Raw genomic sequence first — 25,790 nt, forward strand, 5'->3', positions numbered from 1 at the left:
ACAAATGCTACGTGCATTCAGATAAAGAACTTTCAAATATGTTATGTGACACTTAGTTCCTGCTTTTTCCCCTTTTACTACTTTACCTTTTACTCCATACCTTCTGTCCCTTCATGACACGCTCTGGTTTTTAATTCCCCTACTGCTACCTAGGTCTATGACCTTCTCCGTTGTCATTTTTATTATTTGCTCTCTAGAAACCTCCCCCCCACTAACTAGTTTAAAGCCCTCTCTACAGCCCTAGTTATATGATTCGCCAGGATTCTAATCCCAGCACTGGCCAAGTGAAGTCCGTCCCAACGGAACAGCTCCCTCCTGTCCCAGTACTGATGCCAGTGTCCCAAGAAGCAAAACCCATTTCTCCCACACCAGTCTTTGAGCCACGCATTTAACTCTTTAATTTTATTTATCCTAGCCAAATTCGCTTGTGGCTCAGGTAATAATCCAGAGATTATTACCCTTGAGGTTCTGTTTTTTAATATGACCCCTAGCTGCTCAAACAGAACCTTCTTCCTTGTCCTATCTACGTCGTTTGTACCAACATGGACCATGACAACTGGATCCTCCCCCTCCAAGTTTCTTTCCAGCCCAGAAGAGATGTCCTTAACCCTGGCACCGGGCAGGCAACACAGCCTTCGGGACTCCCTCTCTCGACTGCAGAGAACCCTATCTATCCCCCTAATGATACTATCCCCTACCACAACATTTCTTTTTACTCCCCCCTCTAGAATGGTCCCCTGTTCCACGGTGCTGTGGCCAGGTTGCTCATCCCCCTGCAGTCCCCGCTCCCGCCCTCACAGGGAGTAAGAACCTCGAACCTGTTTGACAAGAGCAAGGGCTGCGGCTCCTCCAACACTACCTCCTGGATCCCTGTACCTACCTCACTCATAGTCACTACGCCTGCTCCTATTTCTTATGTTGTTAATCAGTCTTAATTAGAAACGCTGATCAATTCTAGCATGTTTGAACCCTTTATCTGTGTCTAGGATTTCCTCCAATGTATAGATTAACCTTTTTAGCCAAGCCAGATTGCCTGTACTGTATCCAGGATGACTAACCTTCCTACAAACATGTCCAAAATCCCCCGAGCTTTCCCACAGGAGTTGTATAGGTTTATTCACCAGTGTGAAAAATTCCATATTCTAATGGCTTGACATGGAGTATCTGTTTCTATAATAAAGATGATATAAACTAGGAAGAATCAATATCCTCATTCCCATAAAAGCTTTTTTTTTTTTTTTTTTTAAACTCAGCAAAATAACATTTAAACAGAAAATATTTGCAACTCACAAAGCCTACTTATATCAACTCTGAAAAGGGCTCTGATGAGAACATTCAAGAACAGGAAAGGTCACTTAACCAATTCCTGGAGTAGGGCTTCAAACCACAACCCTCTGACTCAGTAGTCTCGAGTGCTGCTAACTGAGCAAAACTGACACTTGAAGAGGAGTTTAAATGAAAACAAATTGATGTAGCTCTTACTTTAACAATATTTACCAAATATAATTCCAGATGGTCTTTATTTGTCCAAAAACAGGGACAAAATTTTGGGCAACAATTTGAGAATGTCATTAAAAAGCTTTATTAATAGGGACATACAGTACAAAAGGAAGTTATGATCAACCTTTATGAAACACTGGTTGGGCCTCAGCTGGAGTATTGTGTTCAATTGTTGGCACAGCAGTTTAGGAAGGATGTCAAGGCCTTGGAGAGGGCGCAGAGGAGATTTACTGGAATGGTACCAGGGATGAGCCACTTTGGTGATCTGTAGAAGCTGGGATTGTTCTCCTTAGAGCATAGAAGGTTAAGAGGAGATTTGATAGAGGTGTTCAACAGTTTTGCTAGAATAAATAAGGAGAAACTGTTTCCATTGGCAGGATGTTCAGTAACCAGAGGACATAAGTTTAAGGTGATAGGCAAAAGAACCAGAGGCGACAAAGATTTTTTTTTTTACGCAGCGAATTATGATCTGGAATGCATTCCCTGAAAGGGCGGTGGAAGCAGATTCAATAGTAACTTTCAAAAGGGAATTGGATAAATACTTGAAAGGAAAAATTTGCAGGGCTGTGGGGAAAGAGCCAAGGAGTGGGACTAATTGGAGAGCTCTTTCAAAGAGCCGGCACAGGAGCAATGGCCCGAATGGCCTTCTTCTATGCTGTATCATTCTACGATTCCAAGAAAGAATTTGCATTTGTATAGAGCCTTTCACAACCTCAAAGTGGTTGACGACAAGTACTTTTTAAGTGTCGTCACTGTTGTAATGTAGGAAACACGGCAGCCAACTCGCGCGCAGACAGTTCCGCCCAATCTCCCACTTCAGAGAGGTTGCTGACCTTCCCTATATTACCGTGGTTACAAATGGTGACGAGACCCTTCCTCACAGGGAGCGAGTGCTGCTTAAGTTGACCACTAGGAACATTTCACTTGCTTGTTCTCAGTGGCAAGCGATACATGACCTGTGGGGAGAAAGAAAATGGATAGCCAGAAAGGCAAAATTTATTGGGTATACAAAAAAATTACTATTTAAAAAAAATCAAATCATAGGGAATGGATCTTCTACTATATAAAATAAAAGTTTGCATCATGTCCTTGTGATATTTTACCAGTTAGAACTAAAAAAAAAGGGAAGTACTAATAGGATTATTTCAGGTTTTGAAAAGCTTGCCCAAATCAGTCATCAGATATATTGCCATAGGGACCAAAACTAGGGGCCATAAATATAAGATAGTCGCTAATAAATCTGAACAGAAATTCAGGAGAAACTTTTTTACCCAGATAGTGGTTAGAATGTGGAACTCGCTACCACATGGAGTAGTTGAGGTGAATAGCATAAATGTATTTCAGATGGCAATACAGCAATGCCCACATCCTGTGAATGAATACATTTTTTTTTTTAAAAAGGGGAAGCTAGATGAGTACACGAGGGCGAAAGGAATAGAAGGTTATGCTGATAGGATGAGATGAAGTAGCGTGGAAGGAGGCTTATGTGGAGCATAAACCAGTTGGACCGAATGGTCGGTTTCTCTGCTCTACATTGTATGTAATTCTATGAAAGGGAATGGAGTTTACTCCAATTTACCCATTCTTGTTGCTACTTCCCCTTCCCCCTTTGGCAAACTCAAAAAATACTTGTAAAATAGATAAGCGCACAACATATTCAATTAATTCACTTTCTGTAGTGTTCATTAATGCAGGTTTGTGAACATGTTCATTACATTACCAGTGTAAAGAGGACTACACCAGAGGGAGACACTAATAGAACTGATGCTAATATGGACACATCAAGCTTGTTAAACTGCAGGGAGCTGAATTGCAAAAGACTTGACATGAATCCTTCTTAAAACTGGATTAATTAAAAAAACACAGCAAAGCAACTTCAATCTGTGATATTATAATATTGCATAGACCATTAAAAGCAACCAATTTAATTTTCAGCAAAAATTAGTGCAGTGAAATCAAAAGTGACATGAAAGAGTCTATTATTAAGTGCAAGAAAATGTCCAGTCCAAGAACAAAAATAAGATTTGAAATCATTAGGAGATCAAGAATTAATGAAGCTCAGATGTAAAGAATTGGGACATTAGAAAAATGACTGGGGGAAATGCTAGCTAAGCAATATGCCAAAGCACATAAAAGAATTAAATGGCTCCAGAACACAAAATGAAAGAGGCAAAGGTGCTTACATAACTAGTACATCCAGGAATCGTGTGCATCAAATTATAATGCTTCATGGAATTTTTGTACTCTTTGTTGCAACTATTCTCTTTATTTTTAGGTAATGCTAAGTACATTAAAGTAAGCATTATGTAGTATTTACAGCACAGAAACAGGCTATTCCACCCAACTGGTCTGTGCCGGTCGGTGTTTATGCTCCACACGAAGCCGCCTCCTCCTACCCTACTTCATCTCACCCACACGTGTTTATTTAGCTTTAGCTTATGCTGTTCGCCTCAACCACCCCATGTGGTGGAGAGTTCCACATTCTAACCACTCTTTGGATAAAATCTTTACAAAATGTATTTTATAAAACACAAAAAACATACACTAGGTATTGGAATGGGAATGCAGCTTCTGTTATTGGCAAAGTCAAAATGGTCCTCATAATGGACAGAACGTTCATCAATTGATAGTGTTAAAAAACCTTACTCCAAGTTAGTAATATATTACAACCCCGGCACAAGGCAAGCAGAAACTAGTGTTCTACTCATGCAGTTGCGGAATCATTGATCACTCGCAATCTTGGATTATTGTAGGATTACCCGCAGTAATGCACATTAGATCCACCATTATTCTTCAAAGTGACACCATTCTAAATCATCAGTTCGGAACATAGGAACAGGAGGAGACCATTCAGCCCCTCGAGCCTGTTCCGCCATTCAATTAGATCATGGCTGATCTGTATCTTAACTACATCTACCCGCCTTGGTTCCGAAACCCTAAATACCCTTTACCTAACGAGGATTATTTGTGATCAAGAGAATTTAACAGTGAATTACATTTTTAAACAGTGGATGGAATTGAAGTGAGAACATGGGATATGTTTTGGAGCAAAGTCTGCCATTTTATACCAGAGTGAATGGTGGATATAGGGAACTCCAAAACAACAGTCTGACACAGAAACTATATTGGCCCAGTAATTCCGGTCCCAACGCGCGAGTACGGACAGGGTACTCACACGTGGGCCCGTTGGAAGTGCCGGATTTCAGCATGCGCGAGAAACCGGCATTTCCTCCAAGGGGTTCAGAGGTCCAACGCGTGCGCGCAGGACTCTGCGCGCACGCGTTGAACTTCCTGCTTTTTGACAGGTTTGCCCGTGTGTAAGGGCCTGAACTTTTTAGAAATGTAAAAAGGAGACGTAAGGACTTGATTCTTTAAGGTAAGTGGTCTATTATTTAAAATTATAACATTTTTTCCACAGCTTTATTGTTTTTAAGGACTTTACAGTAAGGTAAGTGTATTTTTAGACCAGAGTTCTTAAAAATTTATTTATTTTTAAAAATTTGATTAATTGTTTAAAATAGTTTTTTAAAAGTTATTTATCGTTAATTTAATTAGTGGGATGTTTTTTAAAATTTTATTTAAAGTTTAAGTTGTGTTTTGGGCGCCCGTAGTTTTCATGAGTTTGACAGTTCTTACTATCAAACTCATGAATGAAGTTTTCCCTCCCCTGATTGGCTGCCCAGTGCTCACCTGATCCCAGCCGGCACATCGAACTAACTACGCCGCTGGATCAGGTAAGCACAGCGCGCCGACAGCTGAACCGGGCCAGTGACAGGAATTCCAAGCAGGCCCAGGCTTCAGATGTCGGCGCGCCGGGTAAGTGCACATCGGGGGCTTGCACACGCGGCAAGCCCCCGAACCTAATTTCTGGGCCATTAATACTTCTTGTCAGAACTTTTTTTTAAACTTAAAAAAAAAATTAAGTAGATCTGAAAAATTGCAAGAATTACTTTTTGCCACTTAACAGACATGCAAATAAGAACATAAGAATTAGGAGGAGTCGGCCATACGGCCCTTCGAGCCTGCAACGCCATTCAATAAGATCATGGCTGATTTTTGACCTCAACTTCAGTTCCCCGCCCGATCCCCATATCCCTTGATTCGCCTATAATCCAAAAATCTATCGACCTCAGCCTTGAATATACTCAACGACTCAGCATCCACAGCCCTTTGGGGTGGAGAATTCCAAAGATTCACAACCCTGAGTGAAGAAATTCCTCCTCATCTCAGTCTTAAAAAGCCGACCCCTTATCCTGAGACTGTGCCCGCTAGTTCTGGACTCTCCAGCCAGGGGAAACATCCTCTCAGCATCTACCCTGTCAATCCCCCTCAGAATGTTGTATGTTTCAACGAGGTCACCTCTCATTCTTCTAAACTCGAGAGTATAGGGCCAATCTACTCATTCTCTCCTCTTAGGACAGCCCTCTCATCCCAGGCACCTTGACAAATTCTCATGCCCAGAAGCTCTGATTTAATCTTTTACCATCTTAAATTATTAGCTTTAGGATCACGATTTTTAAAAAGAGTTTTGATTAGCACCACATAGCATATTAAAAAAAACACAATTATTCCATCTTTATCTCTTACCAGGAATTTTCTAAATCAATAAGGCAATAGATTAAAAAAAAACTTTTTTTTTTTTTTTTTTTACACAAGGTTTTTATCCAAGAGATTGTACATTTTCAAATTGAATGATTCAGAGGCACAGTGTTAGCCAAGCAAAGGGTCATCCCAATTCATTAAAAAATATAAAGATACAGCATTCAACAATAACCAATCATCCCATTAAAAAGTGTCTACCTATTATAAACAAAAACAGCATAACATTCCTTCACAATCATAATGAATATTCAAGCTATTCTTCACAAATGAAATTAGCATTGCTTCCAGTCATAGAAAACATTATTTACATTAAAAAAATATTCCTAAGCAAATAAAGTAAAATCTTCAAATAACCTTCACAAACTGATCAAGAATCACCAAAATAGGCCTTCCCCGCCAAATATAGATCTCAAATCAACGCAAAGCAAAATTATTCCTTTAAATTTGTTAAAGTAGTATTAAGTATGTGGACCATGAAGGAAACAAACATGGAAAATGGTTCGGAGCGTGGCAGAAATATATTTTCAACTTTCCATTGTTCTTTTTCCCTCCTCTTTCCTCCTGGTCTTCTCCAGTGCCCACGAGCCTCCCGCCTTCTCCAGCGTGCTACTCTCCTTTACGCCTTACAGTCCGATTTCCTCCTTTGCCTTTGTAAAGCGTCACAGAGTGACACAGCAAGATTGGAATTGGAGAAAGATTGCTTCTCGGTGAAATCGGAGTTTACAAAGACCAAGTCGAGGTAGGGTGGAGGGGAAGCAGCTAAAGCGAAGTTAGGAAAATATGAAAAGGCAATTTTTGTTGTTGGGGTGGGGCAGCTAATAGCGCGGAAGAAGTAAAGCAGGAATAACGATCTTTTTCGGGTACTGATGAGAAAGTAGAGAAGTGCTGCAACCTATGAAGCCAGTCAGGAACTCCTGGGGTTTTACATTCTTTGATTCTAGGTTGCCTTTAAAAAAAATAGATCATTGGATGTCTATATATTGTTCATTCTGCCCCTATGTGATTGATCAACCATTCTCACGGTGACACAGTCAACTAGAAGGAGGTAGCATTGCCAGCATTACCACACCAATAAATTATATTACTTTCTGAAAACAATGGCCTTGAAATTATGCCCTGGGATACTAGTGTATGAATCGTTAACACGTTCATCTAAAGTGCCTTCCTCTGCTGCTGTAATAGGGGCATTAATAATGGGTCAATGCCCCATGCTAACAAGGCAAAAGGAATGTCACAAACGCCTTAACTGCCCGCACTCTTATTACATTATAACTTCAAGACCAATTAATAAACAATAAGGAAAGTAGAAAAGTGGAAAGAGTCACAAGTAACAAAATACATTTTCGGTTAAGCAATTAGAAAGTAGAGGTTGGGCTTTTTGTACTCAGTTTTTGCTATCTTGAATGTACAGGTATTTTGAATATTAACGATCTCTATTCCCAGTAGAAAGTGTACACCACAATTTACAAACGCATTATTGTGTCATACGCGCCTTTCTAAGCAATTGTGCAAAAAGTATAATATATAAACAAAGAGACAATGGAAATTAAAGACAAATCCCAAGCAAAACTGATTCAACATAAAAAGGTAAACTGGACAGATTTTCCTCCGAGCCAAACAAGTGTCCAATCATTCCAAAATGATTTATATATTCTAACACGTTTAGAATACAAAATATAAATGCTGTGCCAGTATTTTGTACAATAGTTCTTCTGATTCACCCAGATTCTTCCATGTGCTGGTTATCAAATCAATTCAGTAAACACAAGTTCTGTTAAACATACGTACATTTCCCCAAAAAGATAGTTCTTTTAATCCACCTTGACAACGCTGTAGATCTTGGACACAAACCAAAAACATGCGAAAAACCCAATAGTTCCTGAAAGAAAATGTAGAGCTTCTAAAATAAAATGTTTGCAGACATCAATAATATTCAGGTGCGCAAAAAAGGCAACAGCACTTAATTAAATTTTGTTATTAATTTTTTAGGCTTATTCAACAGTGACTCATGCTAAGAAACACAAATGATATCATAATTTTTCATGCTCGTCAAAACCACTGATGTTTTACCAGCTCATTGCCTATGATACCTTGCTACCAACCCAGCTGTGAATCAAAGAGATCTATCTTGCAGCTAGTGGCATTCTGCCTGCTGAGGCTGACCAATGACCTGGAATGTAACAGCAATGCCGGTGCCTACAGCAAGTAAATCACTGACTTAACAGCAGGGCACCACCAGAAACTACAGCACTGAACATCTTCTGAATCTGTCTTTTCCTCTTAGCTGAATAAACATATGTAGAGTATGTGTGACACGGGTTCGTGCACTATCAGCTACGACAAGAGTAGAATTACAGATTTATCCTTGTAGCTTTTCATATCCCCAAACCATTACCACAGGCAACGTGCTCAGTTCTGAATGGAAAGCCTTTCCTCCCATCTATTTGATCGCCAAACACATTTCATCAACAGTATGTTAAATAACAACAGGAAATGCTGGAAAAACTCAGCAGGCCAGGCAACATCCATGGAGAGAGAAACAGAGTTAACATTTCAGGTCGAAACCTGAAATGTTGACTATTTCTCTCTCCACGGATGTTGCCTGGCCTGCTGAGTTTTTCCAGCATTTTCTGTTGCTATTTCGGATTTCCAGCATCTGCAGTATTTTGCTATCATGTTAAATAAAGAGATTGCTTATAATTTAAGCCACAAGTAGAATAGGAAATGATTTTCTGGCCGCATTTACAAATTACATTTCTCTCCTTTAGAGATCATGTACTTCTGGAGGTGGCACTTGTGACTGGAATCAGAAGCTATAAATAAGAGGTCCTCCTTCGAGTTAACAGGATGCTCCCCTGAACAGGCGTTCTGTAGGGATGCTTCTGTAATGACAGCTGCAGAACCCTTGAACAAAAAAAAAGTGGTGTTCCCTCTTAAAAGGAAACCAACTAAATTTATTGATCTATCCAAATCTCAACACCCCAATAGTTTAGTTCTGCATCTTTGAAATCCAATTGGGGTCGTTAATACTACTTTTTTACCTCACATATTAAAACATTGTAATCAACCATCACTTTTCTCATTACTGCTGCATTCAGACAAATACACTGCAATTACAGCTGGCTGCAAGGAAGTAAAACAGCCTTTCTTCCCATATAACTGCCGACAGCAAATTTAACATTTCAATTCCGGTTTGTTTGGAGATGAAGCTAATGCAAGTCTCTCTATTTTTTTCTTAAATATTCACTCGAGATTCCACAAGTCATTTATAAATAGCAAAAATTTGGCCAAAATTGCCTAACCAAATAAATACTTCATCCAAAATCTTGTAATAATCTTAATAAAAAACAAAATTTTGCCTGCATATATACACAGGATACTGAATGCATGTCAGTTAGTTAAAAGGAGATCTAATCAAAGGGGCTGGGATAATGCCAAATTGAGAAAGTGAAGTTTAAAAACCGTAATGACTGAATTATCACCTTAAAATTCCAGTTAAAAAGAGGGGAAATTTTCTAACATTTAAAACCAAACTTTCCATGATACGCCAGTGCAAGGTTGCGATTTAGGACCTCACAAAACATGTGACCCTGGATGATAAAATTCCTGCGTTTCACTATTTGCCATAGAACAGAGTATTCAATGGTTGGAAGAGATTCAGATCTTATTTGCAAAACATTTTCAGAGCCTGCGAAAGCACGCCTCAGGAAAGGAGCCAATACTTCCAAGGAGGGGAGTAGAGGGGATGGGAAACACTGAAATAAAGACTACGACATTCAATAGAGGCAAGTACCAGTCTGCAAGGAATTGTTCGCAACAGCTTACCTGTGAAAAGGAAAAAGATCAACACCATTATCATTGTGTATCCAAAGTACAAAATGATGCTGGCAGTGCCAGTTATCTGGAGTTTGGAATAGAAGTAATGGACTGCGTACATTAAAAAATAGATTGCTGTAAACCCACTAGTTAGGAACGATCGCCACTGCCAGTGGTAGTCCTGAAATGATAAAGAACAAAATCTATTAAAAAAAAAGATATTTGAGGATAAGAGGATCACATACTTCCTTCACAGCCCCGCAATAATGGATTCAAATTCAAACGCTTGACTGGTCCGCAGATCCAGCAACAACACAGGAGATAAACACCATCTCCCAGGCAGCATTGAGATTATGGAATGGGGAGAATGGAGAAATAACTCACTTCCCAGGAAACAGGTCCCTTTAAAACACCACATTCCCTGGAATTTAGAAGGTTAAGGGGTGATTTGATCGAAGTTTTCAAGGGGAACTGATAGGGTAAGTAGAGAGAAATATTTCCGCCGGATGGGGAGTCTAGGACTAGGGTGCAAAGCCTAAAAGTTAGAGCCAGGCCTTTCAGGAGTGGAGTTAGGAAACACTTCTACACACAAAGGGTGGTAGAAGTTTGGAACTGTCTTCCACAAATGGCAGTTGATGCTAAGTCAATTGTTAATTTAAAATCTGAGATTGCTAGATTTTTGTTAACCAAAGGTATTAAGGGATATGGGCCAAAGGTGGGTATATGGAGTTAGGTCACAGATCAGCCATGATCGCACTGAATGGCAGAGCAGGCTTGAGGGGCTAAATGGCCTCCTCCAGTTCCTATGTGCACTGCTGAGTGATCAGAAATCTAAGTACAGGTAGACTACCCTTTATCCGGACTTCCGAAAACCGAAACCCTCTAAAAACCGAAGGTTTTTTCGTTCAGCGTAAGTCGTGCGTACGACTTACGCTGAACGAAAAAACCTTTGGTTTTTAGAGGGTTCCGGTTTCGGAAGTTCGGATAAAGGGTAAGTTGTGCGCACGACCCCCCGCCGACCCCGACCGACTTACGCTGAGCGTCAGCGTAAGTCGTGCGCACGACCCCCCGCCGACCCCCCCGGCCCTGACAACCGCCGAACCCCCCCGCGGACCCCGCCGGCCCCGACAACCGCCGATCCCCCCCGCCGACCCCGCCGGCCCCGACAACCGCCAATCCCCCCCGCGGACCCCGCCGGCCCCGACAACCGCCGACCCCCCCCCGACCCACCTTCCGAAATCCGAAATTCTCCTTTATCCGAAACTCGGCTGGTCCCGAGGTTTTCAGATAAAGGATAGTCTACCTGTATAACTTTATGTCTACATTTAGGATGTTATGACTAAGTTTTTCCCTCTACACTTATTGCCCAGCAATAGACAAACTGGAGTAAACTCTGTTCCCTTTCATAGAATTAGATAGGCTGTACGGCACAGAAACAGGCCAGTCGGCCCAGCAGGACTATGCTGGTGTTTCTGCTCCACACGAACCTCCTCCCACCCGTCTGAATCTCACCCCATCAGCATATCCTTCTATTCCTTTCTCCCTCATGGGTTGCTAATTTCTTTTACACCTGACTGCAGTTTTATGAAAGTGATTGGGAGTGTGTCTTGTTGAAATAAATGGTGTGTGTTATTCTGAACTCCACAATTATAGTTCCTACAGGTAGGATAAATATTTAGCACGTTACTGGATGGGGGGGTTTGGAGAATTAAAGAAAGAGTGCTTTAGTTCTCCCGCATGGCATGATTACCCCTTTGTACTTTAAACGGTTAATGAGATTACCTTAATCCCACACAAGTTTCAAAAAAACTACAACTGTGCATTATTTTGCATATTATTGGCAGCCAGCTGCAGAAATTAAAACCCGGCTTAGAAAGTTCAGAGATTTTTTTTTAAATGGACAAAAATTTCTCAACGGCATCAACTGTGTCACTTCATCACCTTCATAAATTTACATTTAAAATGGTACCGAGCTCCCAAGAAAGCCCTGTGTAACAAAACTTTATCAATTTTCTAAGTGTTTTCTAATTGTAGCACACAGGTTTTGTAACTTTTAAACAGAATTACAGAAATGCACAGAACCATCTCTTCAATTTTCTTCAATTAAATACAGTAATTTAATATTTGACTCGGTTGCGAAGAAAGCAGATCTCATGCAATAATGATGCAACCAAATGCCACGCTGACTAGAGTTCACTGCTGCTGTTGAATTATCTAGTATACAATTAGCAATATTTAACTTTTTGCCTTCTTCCTCAAATGCTTGCAACTCTTCACTTAAGGTTTAGTCAATCCACAACATGTCCTGATGCACTAGAATGAAATCCAAGATTATACAGGGCAGTTTGCTTTATCATTGAATTGCACATTAAAATTTATTCACTTCAAAGAGGTGTGTGTGTATACAGTAACTCTCTTATGCATACATCAATTCAGTACAAAACCGGTCTCAGATGTAAGCGCGGAGAATATTGAAGGAGTAAGTTTTAAAAATTGATTTTTTGTTGGGTTTAAAGTGTGACCTTATAGCAACTGACATCCTTTTGATGCATGCAGTGTTCAAATCGGAGTTAGGCCACGTGGAGAATTAACATGCACATACGTATTTTACATCAGATTGTTCACAAAGAAATATATACCATAAAATGTATTATTTCTAAAATACTAAATTTTACATTTCGTCGTAGAAGAGGAATATCAAAACAAAAATATCTTTCACAAAACCTTCAAGAACATAAGAATTAGAAGCAGGAGAAGGCCACACGGCCCCTCTGTTAAGCTAGGTGTTAATCCAATACTGCTGTACCAATGATTCGCAAGGCATGATGGACTACTTGACATGCAGTGAATAGTTTAAATGTAAAAAACTGATGCAGGACTGTGGGAATGCAGTAGATAAGAAAGAACAGGAGCAAAATGTTCTACTCCCTAACCACACATAAGATAACTGGTGGAGACAGTCTCATGGTCACTATTTGTTGAAAGTTAAATGTGAAACTTAAGCAAAACTCTGTATAAAAAAAAAAAAGTGACTTGTGGAGCGCGTGATTGCCTAACTTTCTGTTTTCCATGACTTGCAATTTATGAAAATGTATAAATATTGTAGCCCCGTGAGTCTAAGGGCTCACTCTTTGGGAGGCATACTTGTGTGTAGATCACAAAGGGTTTCTCAGAGTGAAGTCCAGGTACCTTAATAAAACTTTACTTATTTTACAGTTTCTGACTTTGTGTATTACTGAGAAAGTGACAATAGACTGACCGGCGTGTTGAGTCTCCTAAAGCAGCGAACCTTGATTCCCCAAGTTTGGGGTTGATCCTCCTCACAGAAGCGAGGGGTTAATACCTCAAGCCTGCTCTGCCATTCAATAAGATCATGGCTGATCTTCGACCTCAACTCCACTTTCCCACCCGATCCCCAAATCCCTTGATTCCCCTGGAGTCCAGAAATCTATCGATCTCAGACTTGAATATACTCAACGACTCGGCCTCCACAGCCCTCTGGGGTAGAGAATTCCAAAGGTTCACAACCCTCTGAGTGAAGAAATTCCGCCTCATCTCAGTCCTAAATGGCCGACCCCTTATCCTGAGACTGTGACCTCTAGTTCTGGACTCTCCAGCCAGGGGGAAACAACCTCTCAGCATCTACCCTGTCAATCCCCCTCAGAATCTTGTATGTTTCAATGAGATCACCTCAAATTCTTCTAAACTCCAGAGAGTATCGGCCCAATCTACTCAATCTCTCCTCATAGGACAGCCCTCTCATCCCAGGAATCAATCCAGTGATTTTTAAGTAACTACATAAATTACTATCTTATGAACATACCTCAGCACAAAGATGGAAATAGCAGAGAAGAACAGTCGCCTCCGAACAGGTGATGACGAGAATAATGAAGACCAGAAACAGGAAACCAAACATGTAGTACATCTGGTGAGACCTGCAATGGTAGTGAAATTAGCTGGAGATACAGAAGGTATACTTCATCAGAAAGCCAATTCCCATTAATTGAGCAACAAATAATTTAAGCTGCTGCATAGTTGTGGAAAAGATATATTCATTCTGTGATTAATATCGTAAAACACACAAAACTTTGAACTGCCCCATTCACATGTAGAGTACCAAAGCTGCTTTGTATTTTTCTTTTTAAAAAGTGAACATACAAACAGATGCACCTATTGCATGAATAAAACTGTGAATACAATTGTATTGCTGATTTCCCCCCCCCCCACAATAGGACTCACCATATGCTATTGAGAATGAAGAATAGCTGAATGAAGATACATCCAAATGGCAGTATACCGCCCATAATGATTCCAGACAGAGACTTTGTGTAAAACGACTGGTCAGGGATCTGGCGTGGGATCTGATTGATGCGAACGGGATGCTCTATTGCCTGCAAGAGGAATTGCATTCAATGCTACTGTTAATGTCACAGTGATGCGACACAAGACAGACTGCCCGACCCCCGACCCGATCAATCTGTTCCTTTTCAGTAAATTGATGTTTGATAATGCTCCTGTGAAGCGCCTTGGGACGTTTTACTATGTTAAAGGCGCTTTTTAAATGCAAGTTGTTGTCGCACAACGTTAGTACAGTGGCGGAGAGCACACTTGTGAGGCAATGACGCACAGATTGACGAGACTGCACCAAGTAGTCTACTACAGACTTAAAACCTTTACAAAAATGGTTAAGCAAATTTTGACTGAATACTGTCATAACAATCAGCTCTATTAAGTGAAGAATCTTCCCAAAAAAAGGATAAACCAACAAGGAAACTTACATGTTTCTTGAAGCCAAAATAGGCACCAATAAAGGTCAGAGGCACTGAAATGCCAAACCACAATGCCAGGACGGCAACCAGAGTACCAAAAGGAATCGCTGCTGAAGACCCTTCTCCCCACAGAATCAGGTTCATGAGAAAGAAATCAGCAAAAAGAATTCTGGGGAAAAGAAAAATACATATGCATGCCATCAAATAGCAATTTCGGTTGACAGATACTGCAAGCGGGAAATCCAGGTGTTTGTAGGCTGAAAGAATATTCAGATGCCAAGACATATACTTAAGGACATCTTTTATTAAGCACAAATTTGGGGAATTTCTGAATACAAGTTCAATACAGAAGTACCTCTCCCGTAAAAACCCAAATTATTGGTTCAAAGGTTGTTCCACCCCTCCAAACGTATTGGATTTAACGTGTTTATTGACAGTTTCTTTCCCCTCTCGCACACAAATTAAAGGCAGTTTGTAAGCCAGTTCAATGCACATTTCCAAGTATCAAATGTGAAAATGCAATGGCTTGTATAAAAGGATTTTACTTTAAGGTTTAAAACTTGTAAATAAACCTGGGACTAAGAAGACAACTGCCTAGATACGTTCTTATCAAAATACCTCCTGGCAGTCCAGTTTCATGTATACTTTCCTACTCCTCGTTCTACACAGAATCATACAGCACAGGAGGCGGCCATTTGGCCCATCGTGCCAGTGCTGGCTCTTTGAAAGAACTTTCCAATTACTCCCACTCCCCCTGCTCTTATAGAATCACAGAGTATAATCAAAGAATCACACATGCTCACTTTATCGTGAAAAATCCTGTGATGACCAGTTCTAATTCTAATGTCATCTGTTTTTTCTTTTGTTTGGACTGGAGTGTTGAGTTACAATGGTGTGGAGCTGCATTTTCCAATACACAGTGGCATTGTTACTGTGCTCTTTGGAGAAAAAGCACAAGAAAGAAAAAATCTGGAAAATTCACCAGTTCGCTGCCGAGTTAACAAGATAACCAACACTTATTAATGGAAATGTTCAAATATATTGGGTTTAATATTCAAAGTTGTTCTTCCGAACAATCCCACCTCAACCCACCCCTCACATGAAGCAAACAAAATGCTTGCTTGAGTAGTTTTGGGAAAATAAACATTTTCACACACAGACCCACCATCAAATAGTGATCTCAACCAATTAAATGGAATGCTACATATTTGGGGAAGGTACAAGAGCTTTTCAGACAATCAACCCCTAAAATATGTGCAATTGTTAAATTAAATTTGGTGACTGTTTTCATCTTGCTGCATTTCCCACTTTTCAAAGTCAAGAAACTCATTTTCAGGCATAATGCTGATTTCATCCTTACAAAAAGCTAGAAAGCAGCCAAAAAATATTTGTGCAGTTTGTTTTTATTTTTACCAAAAATAATTTAAACTGCAGAATGCCACTCCCAAAAATCATAAACACACCACAATGCGTCAGATGTAAATTATGCAGATACAGTTGCACAAAGAATGCATTCTACTGCTGAGTGCTAAAATATTGCTGATTAGGAGATAACAGAAGATACAGTATATGATCCATTTGTTAAAACAAACAGACATCAATGCATGTTCAAAGCCTCTATACCTCAATCAACAGGGTAGCTGTGCAACTGTATCAGTAGTTGCATTCAGTGAATAAATTTAGAAACCCGAGAAAGGTTACAATACATGAAAGACAGCTCCTTCGATGACTCAGCAAGGTAACCCACAGAGGGTATCCGAGTCATTCAGGTCAAAAAAGTCTCCGGTTTGAACCCCAATTGGTGCTGGGTCAGCTGACCTCAGCCTTAGCAGGGGTCGACAATTGGCCTCAGCAAACTACGTTAGGAAGGGAAAAGCCAGCCAGGATTCCCAATTCTGATCGCTATCCAACAAGCCTTGCTGGAAGAGCAGGTGGATGTTGGATCAACTTGGCTGTGGTGTTCCATCTGACGCTCACCGTCAAGGCTCCCATATGAATAATGGTAACTTGGGTGGCGTACTGGAGGTGAGTCTGTGGAACTGTACCACAGCCAGGAGTCAATGGGCCTGAATTTGCAGTCGGAGGCTTCCCGCGGGGAAATGCCTCCGAACGACAAAAAATCTACGAACCTATCTTCTGCCTCGGGATCCACGGAGACTCTATGCGTAGACATGCATAGAGGCCCACGTGTCCCAGGGGGCGCAGGCGGTTCGCTTGCGCCCAAGTTCATATGGGCTGGCCCAACCAATGAAAGTACTTACGGAATCCCCATAAGTGTGAATGGGGATCACATAAAAAGCATATTAACATAGCAAATAAATTTTAAAAAATTACATATTTAAAATTAATGAAAATACAATATAATTAAACATTTAAAACAAGAATTACATTTTTTGAAAAGTAAATTTAAGTGTTTTAAAGGGGCTAAAAATAACCGTACCTTATTTTACAGGTGTTTTAATGTTTAAATGATTGAAAAAATTTGTTTTTATATTCATTTAAACTCTTACACTGGTAAAAGCAGGCCCTACGCCTGCTTTTACCAGGCGTAAGAATTTCACAGGCATTCGCTGGGCAGAAGAAGATGCTTGACAGATCGCAAGTTCCGGGTTTTCGTGCATGCACTTCGCGTGCGAAAACCCAGAACTTGCGCGGCCCTTACGGGAGCATATACACCACGTATGGGCCGTAAAATACAGGCCCATGCCTTCAGGATAAGGGAGATAATTGGCGAGAGAAAAAAAACATGTTCATTGTCAACATCTGAAACTTTCAACCATTTTCCTGCACTTTACGCTCATACGTTTGCAAAAATTGCATTCTTTTAACAAAAAAGCATGGTTACAAAACTTAGATTCAACAAACAGACAAGTTGTATCACTTGTATGCTTTAGTCAAAACAGTTATAATTTTAAACTGTGAATATGCAGTTGCTTGTAATAGAAACATAGAAAAATAGGAGCAGGAGTAGGCCATTCAACCCCTCGAGCCTGCTCCGCCATTCAATATGATCATGGCTGATCCTCTATCTCAATACCATATTCCTGCTCTCTCCCCATACCCCTTGATGCCTATTGTGTCTAGAAATCTATCTATCTCCTTCTTAAATATATTCAGTGACTGGGCTTCCACAGCCTTCTGTGGTAGAGAATTCCACAGGTTCATCACCCTCTGAGTGAAGAAATTTCTCCTCATTTCAGTCCTAAATGTCCTATTCCGTATCCTGAGACTGTGACCCCTCATTATAGACCCCCCATCCAGGGGAAACATCCTCCCTGCATCCAGTCTGTCTAGCCCTGTCAGAATTTTATAGGTTTCAATGAGATCCCCTCACATTCTTCTAAACTCTAGTGAATACAGGCCTAGTCAACCCAATCTCTCCTCATACGACAGTCCTGCCATCCCAGGAATCAGTCTGGTGAACCTTCGCTGCACTCCCTCTATGGCAAGTATATTCTTTCTTAGGTAAGGAGACCAAAACTGTACATAGTACTCCAGGTGTGGTCTCACCAAGGCCCTGTATAACTGTAGTAAGACATCCTTGCTCCTGTACTCAAATCCTCTTGAAATGAAGGCCATCATACCATTTGCCTTCTTAACTGCTTGCTGCACCTGTATGTTTGCTTTCAGTGACTGGTGTACAAGGACACCCAGGTCCCTTTGTACATCAACATTTCCCAATCTATCGCCATTTAAATAATACTCTGCCTTTCTGTTTTTCCTACCGAAGTGGATAACGTCACATTTATCCACGTTATACTGCATCTGCCATGTATTTGCTCGCTCACTCAACTTGTCTAAATTGCCTTGAAGCCTCTTTGCATCCTTCTCACAACTCACAATCCCACCTAGTTTCGTGTCGTCAGCAAACTTGGAAATATTATATTTGGTTCCCTCATCCAAATCATTGATATATACAGTATTGTGAATAGCTGGGGCCCAAGCACTGATCCCTGCGGTACCCTACTAGTCACCGCCTGCCACCCCGAAAAAGACCCATTTATTCCTACTCTCTGTTCCCTGTCTGTTAACCAATTTTCAATTCATGCCAGTATATTACCCACAATCCCATGTGCTTTCATTTTGCACACTAACCTCTTATGTGGGACTTTATCAAAGGCCTTCTGAAAATCCAAATACACCACATCCACTGGTTCTCCCTTATCTATTCTACCAGTTACATGCTCAAAAAACTCCAGTAGGTTTGTCAAACATGATTTCCCTTTCATAAATCCATGTTGACTTTGTCTAATCCCGTTGATGTTTTCTAAGTGTCCTGTTATCACATCCTTTATAATAGACTCTAGCATTTTCCCTACTATTGATGTTAGACTAACCAGTCTGTAGTTCCCGGTTTTCTCTCTCCCTCCTTTTTTAAATAGTGGGGTTACATTTGCCACCCTCCAATGTGCAGGAACTGTTCCATAATCTATAGAATTTTGGAAGATGACAACCAATGCATCCACTATTTCCATAGCTACCTCTTAGTACTCTGGGATGCAGATTATCAGGCCCTGGGGATTTATCAGCTTTCAGTCCCATTAATTTCTCCAGCACTGTTTTTTTACTAATACTAATTTCCTTTAATTCCTCCTTCTCACTAGACCCTTGGTTCCCTAGCATTTCTGGGAAGTTATTTGTGTCCTCTACTGTGAAGACAGAACCAAAGTATTTGTTTAATTGCTCTGCCATTTCCTTGTTCCCCATTATAAATTCTCCCGCTTCTGACTGTAAGGGACCTACATTTGTCTTCACTAATCTTTTTCTTTTTACATACTTGTAGAAGCTTTTACAGTCCACGTTTATGTTCCGTGCAAGTTTACTCTCATACTCTATTTTCCCCCTCTTAATCAATCTCTTGGTCCTTTTTTGCTGAATTCTAAACTGCTCCCAAGCCTCAGACTTGCTACATTTTCTGGCAACTTTATATGACTCCTCTTTGGATCTAATACTATCCTTAATTTCTTTTGTTAGCCATGGTTAGCCGGCTACCGACCATTGAGAACATCTACCAGAAACGCTGTTTACGGAGGTCACTGACCATCATCAAAGACCCTACCCACCCCAGCCACAGTTTGTTCGCCCCCCTGCCATCTGGGAGACGCTACAGATGCATTCGCACCCGAACGACCAGATTTAGGAACAGCTTCTTTCCCAGGGCTGTCATCCTATTGAACTCTGCAAATAAACTCTAAAGCCTGCACATCTGCCAATGCACTTTATTATGCTTATGTTTTTGTATTACAAGCCAAATGAATGTTGAATGTTAAATGTCTTAATCAAAATGTACACTCTCAGGAGCCGCAAGCCTACATTTCGTTGTACTGCACTTGTGCACTAACAATGACAATAAAGTTGATTATTATTATTATTATGGTTGGGCCACTTTTCCTTGTGTTTTTGTGCCAGAAAGGAATGTGTAACTGTTGCAATTCATGCATTCGTTCCTTAAATGTTAGCCATTGCCTATCCACCATCATGCCTTTTAATGAAGCTCCCCAATCTATCATAGCCAACTCCCTCCTCATACCTTCGTAGTTTCCTTTGTTTAGATTTAGGACCCTAGTTTCGGATTGGACTACTTCACTTTCCATCTTAATAAAGAATTCTATCATGTTATGGTCACTCTTCCCTAAAGGACCCTGCACAACAAGATTATTAATTAACCCCATCTCATTGCAAATACCCAATCTAGAATAGCCTGTTCCCTAGTTGGCTCCTCAACGTACTGGTCTAAAAAACCATCTCGTACACACTCCAGGAATTCAGTCTCCACAGTATTATTGCTAATTTGGTTTGGCCAGTCTATATGTAGATTAAAGTCACCCATAATTACTGTAGTATCCTTGTTACATACATCTCTAATTTCCTGTTTGATGCCGTCCCCTACATTACCACTACTGTTTGGAGGCCTATATACAACTCCCACCAATGTTTTCCGTCTCCCTTCTTTTTGAAATAGTGGAGTTACATTTGCCACCCTCCAATCTGCAGGAACTGTTCCATAATCTATAGAATTTTGGAAGACGACAACCAATGCATCCACTATTTCCATGACTACCTCTTTCAGTACTCTGGGATGCAGACTATCAGACCCTGGGGATTTTAGAGACGGCAAGTCATTAAAACTGCTGTAAGTACATTAACCAATAGAGCATCAAATCAATGCCAGGCTCCTTAATTAAATAGACACTAGGCGACTAACACGTAGCTTCCACAACATCAGCTAACAAATGATATGTTGGCCATTATTGTAAGGGGGTTGGAATACAAGGCCTTGGTGAGACCACACCTGGAGTACTGTGCACTGTTTTGGTCTCCGTGCCTAAGGGAGGATATACTTGCCATAGAGGGAGTGCAATGAAGGTTCACTAGATTGATTACAGGGATGAGAGGGTTGTTCTACGAGGAGAGATTGAGTAGCTTGGGCTTATAATCTCTTGAGTTTAGATGAATGAGAGGTGAAATCATTGAAACATAAAGATTCTGAGAGGGCTTGACAGAGAAGTTACTGAGAGATCGTTTCCCCTTGCTGGAGAGTCTAGAACCAGAGGTCACAGTCTCAGGATAAGAGGCCGGCCATTTAGGACTGAGATGAGGAGAAATTTCTTCACTCAGAGGGTGGTGAATCCTAGGAATTCTCTACTCCAGTGGGCTGTGGATGCTCATTGAGTACAGGAAACTTTCTGGTATCCGGCACTGACGGGACCGAGCTGGTGCCGTTAGATCAAAACTGCCGTATAAACCAGCGGCAATGTTAAAACAGAGAGCTTTTCAGCTCCGTGTGAATCAACAAACCCTGTTGCTTAGCAACAGCTTCAAAACAGTCGGCTGCAGCTGCAAGCGTCTCTAGCTGAAGCTGCAAGCGTCTCTAGCTGAAGCTGTTGCTTAGCTACAGACCTTGCAGAGCCTGACTGGGGAAAAAAAAAAGCAACAAGAAGTAAAAAAACTTATAGAAAACGGCTCCTGAATTTTGCCGGTAGATAGAGCTTTCCGGACTTTTAACCTCCGGTTAAACGAAAGTTTCCTGTATATTCAAGAGAGAGATCGAGAAGATTTTTGGACGCTAATGGAATGAAGGGATTGATTTCAACACCCGTGTCCTGATTTATAAACTTCTCCGTAGCCCCATCGTACCTTTGTAATGTCTTCCAGTCCATGCTGTTTGCTCTCCAAGCTTTGCCCTACTACACGTTTCTCCTTCTTGCAACTCCATCTCTTCCCACCTTTACAAAAGCCTCCTGAAAACCTCTCCCCCACCATGTGTGTTCTCTTGTAACTGCTGCTTGGTGTCTGGTACCCTCCACCGCCCCCTTCCCCCCCACCCAGTCCCTCTACCTAGGGTCATATCATTACATTAAAAGTACTGAATAAGTCTTTATAAATTTGGATGAAATAATTGACTTACCCTGGGCACAGAATAGAAGTCAATAATACATTTGTTTTCCATTTCTCACCACCAAATGCTATTGAGAAACAAAAATAAGCAGAGCAATCAAAAGAAAAAAATACGCACAACTGAATAAGCACCCGCAATAATATGACGCTGCCTATTTTACAACTTTCACGGAGAAAAGCAGGTTGTAGAGACTTAATTAGATATTAACAGGCTATTCCATAACTGTTCAGTTGCTAAAGGGTGATGATAATTGAAACTAATGAATAGAAATCCTGTCAGTTTAAATTTCTTTTACTTACACTTGTAAAACCTGGCAGCTACATAGCCTGCTGGGGTCCCAAGCAGCACCCACAAGACAACAGCACAAGTCATCAAGGACCCCCGATTTGCAGGTGACAAAAATCCCAGGCACGCAAAAACTAGGGAATTAAAAAGACAAAAATCAGAAAGAATATCCTCTAATAAAAACACACACAAATACTGTAATGAGTGTAAAATGTACCTAGACATCCATAACTACTTTATTTTGGATAACCGAAATAGGCATAAAACTTTAAAATAAACACTGTTCATAATGATCTACAAATTCTATTGATTTGAGACACTGAAAGACAAACTCATTGGACATGATAATGAAAATCGATCAGTCTGAAATTCACTATTTTAAACTGCAATCTTTTCAACTTTCAATTCTGTTTTGGTTCATTTATAATTACAGGAAACTCTCGATTTACCGGCACCTAAATAACCGGAAAATCTCTGTTAACCGGCAAAATTCAGTAGGTTCAGGTAAGTTTTACTTCATATTAGTGGCCGTTCCTGGATCTGTGGTCGTGTAACCAGGGTTCCTGCACCTATTGCTAAGCAACAGGGGTGCCTGGATCTTGTGGCCAGGGTTCCTGTACCTGTTGCTAAGCAACAGGGATGCCTGGATCTTGTGGCCAGGGTTCCTGTACCTGTTGCTAAGCAACAGGGATGCCTGGATCTGTTGCTGTGTACAGGGCTCTCGTACCTTTTACCATACCTCTCTGTAATCCAGACTTTTTGATAAACCGGCACCACGCCGGTCCCGGATAAAAAAAAAAGTTTCCTGTATTTGGAAGTAATGATTGTAATTCAATTGGCTACTTTAAGTTTAAAAAAAATAAAATTGGATACCTACAGAGAGTGACAAATATCATGATAAAGATTTGGGCACCAGAGCCCAGGAAAACAGATAATAGCATTCCCTTCCGAGGTGGTCTAAAGACATCACCATGCACCAATTTCCACCCAAATTCCTCCTGAGCTTCTTCCTGGAAAAAAATTAAACAAGGTCTTAGGAGTTCATTATTCTTCACATAACATAACAATACCATTAGTTCAAAATAACTTTAGATAAAATATACCCATCAGTCAGATAATACATATTTAAGTTTGAAACAACAGCAGAAGGGTCCCAGACCTGAAACGTTAACTCTGTTTCTCTCTCCACGGATGCTGCCTGGCCTGCTGAGTATTTCCAGCATTTTCTGTTGTTATTTCAGATTTCCAGCATCCGCAGTATTTTGCAATTATTTAAGTTTGAAACGCAAGATCAATATTACGTTACAGAGCAGGAAGGAATAAATGTTCATTTATACTGGATGCTCCAGCTGTGGAACATCTGTGCAGAGACCCATGACTTCAGAAAGTTTCTTCTCTTTTCATGGCATCTCTTAGTCATCCAGAAGAGGCTTGTGTTTTCTACACCTCTGACCTCCACTCTCAAGACACAGTGGGCTGAAAATTCAGTAGGGTTAGCGCCCCATTTGAGGCACTAGAGGGCCTAGCGCCGGAGTTATGGCCGGTTTGTAAATTCAGTGGGGCCCTGCCATCGGCGTTAGACCGGTTGCGCTGCGCCGGCACCGATGACGTCATCGGTGTGCGCAGCGTCCCGGTTGCCGTGGTGACGGGCCCCAACGCCGAAATTGAGTTGTGGCAGCCGCAACTAACGATGTTTCAGCAGAGTCCTATGCGAGTTAGCGCCGGCGCATTAAGGTCGCGCGGCGGCCGGCCGCTTTCCCGCCGGCCGCCTGCCCGCACCTCCCTCCCCGGACTCCTCCACCCCACCCCCGCGGAACAGATGCGTCTGGCCTGCGAGCCCGGCACTTCTCCGAGGTGCCGGGCTCATTTTTTTCAAGATTTCAACGGCCAGCGGGCGGGTGCAGGCAGCTCCTCCTTAACTGAAGGAGGAGGCCTGCACTTCCCCAGCCTGCCGCACCGCATCGGGTGCCGCAGCGCCGGAATTGCGCCGCAATGCGGCAGTCAGCGCCCATTTCGAGGCGCTGACACCCTCCTGTAGCGCCGGCAGCCGTTTGGGCGCGGTGCTACTGAATTTTTGGCGCGCGCAGGGGGACTTAGCGCCGGCGCTAAATTTCCGGCGCTAAAGCCCTGGCGCGGCGCCAACTGAATTTCTAGGCCAAGAACTCAGATCCCATGCTGAGCTTATCTCATCTAAAAAGCACGACATCAGTGATGGGAGAGTGAGCCGGAGAGAGAGAGCAAGACAGATAATGAGAAAGAGAGAGAGAGAAAGAAAGGGCTTAAAGTGTTAAATGATAAGGGCAGATTGCATAAACCTGGTTTGTATTCCTTTGAGATTAGACGGTTGAGGGATGATCTAATCAAGATGTTTAAAACGATAAAGAGATTCGACAGGGTAGATACAGAAAAACTAAGCCCACTGGTGGGACACCAGAACATTGGGGAAGAATCTTAAAATTAAAGCTTGGCCATTTAGGAGTGAAATCAGGAAGCACTCTTTCACACAAAGGCTAGTGGAAGTCGGCAACTCTCTACCCTAAAAGGCAGTGGATTTTTATTTTATTTATTCATTCACGGGATGTCGGCGTCGCTGGCAAGGCTAGCATTTATTGCCCATCACTAATTGCCCTCGAGAAGGTGGCGGTAAGCCACCGTCTTGAACCACTGCAGTCCATGTGGCGAAGGTACTCCCACAGTGCTGCTAGATAGGGAGTTCCAGGATTTTGACCCAGTGACGATGAAGGAACGCGACATATTTCCAAGTCAGGATGGTGTGTGACTTGGAGGTGGTAGTGTTCCCATGCGTCTGCTGCCCTTGTCCTTCTAGGTAGTAGAAGTCACGAGTTTGGGAGGTGCTGTCGAACAAGCCTTGACGAGTTACTGCAGTGCATCTTGTAGATGGTACACACTGCAGCCACATTGCTCCAGTGGTGGAGGGAGTGAATGTTTAATGAGATGGATGGGGTGCTGGGTCAATTGAAATTTTTAAGACTCAGATCGATAGATTTTTGTTAAGCAAGGGTATCAAGTGATATGGAGCGATGGTGGGTAAATAGTGTTGAGATACAGATTAGTCATGATCTAACTGAATGCCAGAACAGGCTCAAGGGGCTGAATGGCCTACTCCTGTCCCTATGTAATATTGGCCAGGAAACTAGGAGTCCCTACTCTTCTTTGAATAGTGCCATGAGATCTTGATACACTAGGACAGGTAGCTCTCATTATAATTTAGTGTCAGTGGCTGGCTTTTTGCAATAAACACTAAAGCTGACCAAAATGCAGCAGCCCTGAAATGAATATTCCAAGCAACTTTAGGCAGGACTTCTTTTGCGCCTTTCTGGAAGTGCTGTAAAAAATTGTAAACATAATTTTTCAAATGCTGATGGGATCAATTTGATTTCTTTAAAACTAGATATGAT

The 25,790-nt window shown here is 41.4% G+C and overlaps 1 protein-coding gene across 5 annotated transcripts in view; it reads right to left on the reverse strand.

Annotated features, from left to right (window-relative positions):
* tm9sf2 (transmembrane 9 superfamily member 2) overlaps positions 1-25,790 on the reverse strand; it is a 76,446-nt gene that overhangs the window by 10,693 nt on the left and 39,963 nt on the right. Inside the window, exons 10-18 of one of the 5 annotated variants that reach the window (XM_085998413.1) lie at positions 23,249-23,381; positions 22,386-22,505; positions 22,096-22,153; positions 14,697-14,856; positions 14,158-14,309; positions 13,742-13,853; positions 9,928-10,099; positions 7,891-7,981; positions 1,559-1,841 (exon numbers count right to left, since the gene is read on the reverse strand). In XM_085998413.1, coding sequence (XP_085854539.1) covers positions 7,914-7,981; positions 9,928-10,099; positions 13,742-13,853; positions 14,158-14,309; positions 14,697-14,856; positions 22,096-22,153; positions 22,386-22,505; positions 23,249-23,381 — 975 coding nt within the window. In that variant the 3' untranslated portion in view covers positions 1,559-1,841; positions 7,891-7,913. Of the gene's footprint in view, positions 1-1,558; positions 2,457-3,375; positions 7,982-9,927; positions 10,100-13,741; positions 13,854-14,157; positions 14,310-14,696; positions 14,857-22,095; positions 22,154-22,385; positions 22,506-23,248; positions 23,382-25,790 lie in introns of those variants that run through there. The other 4 variants (XM_085998412.1, XM_085998415.1, XM_085998414.1 and 1 more) reach the window with 4 other exon arrangements.

This window comes from Somniosus microcephalus, chromosome 10, assembly GCF_052327205.1.
Source record: "Somniosus microcephalus isolate GS21.2 chromosome 10, FLI_Smic_1.0, whole genome shotgun sequence".
Taxonomy (NCBI): domain Eukaryota; kingdom Metazoa; phylum Chordata; class Chondrichthyes; order Squaliformes; family Somniosidae; genus Somniosus; species Somniosus microcephalus.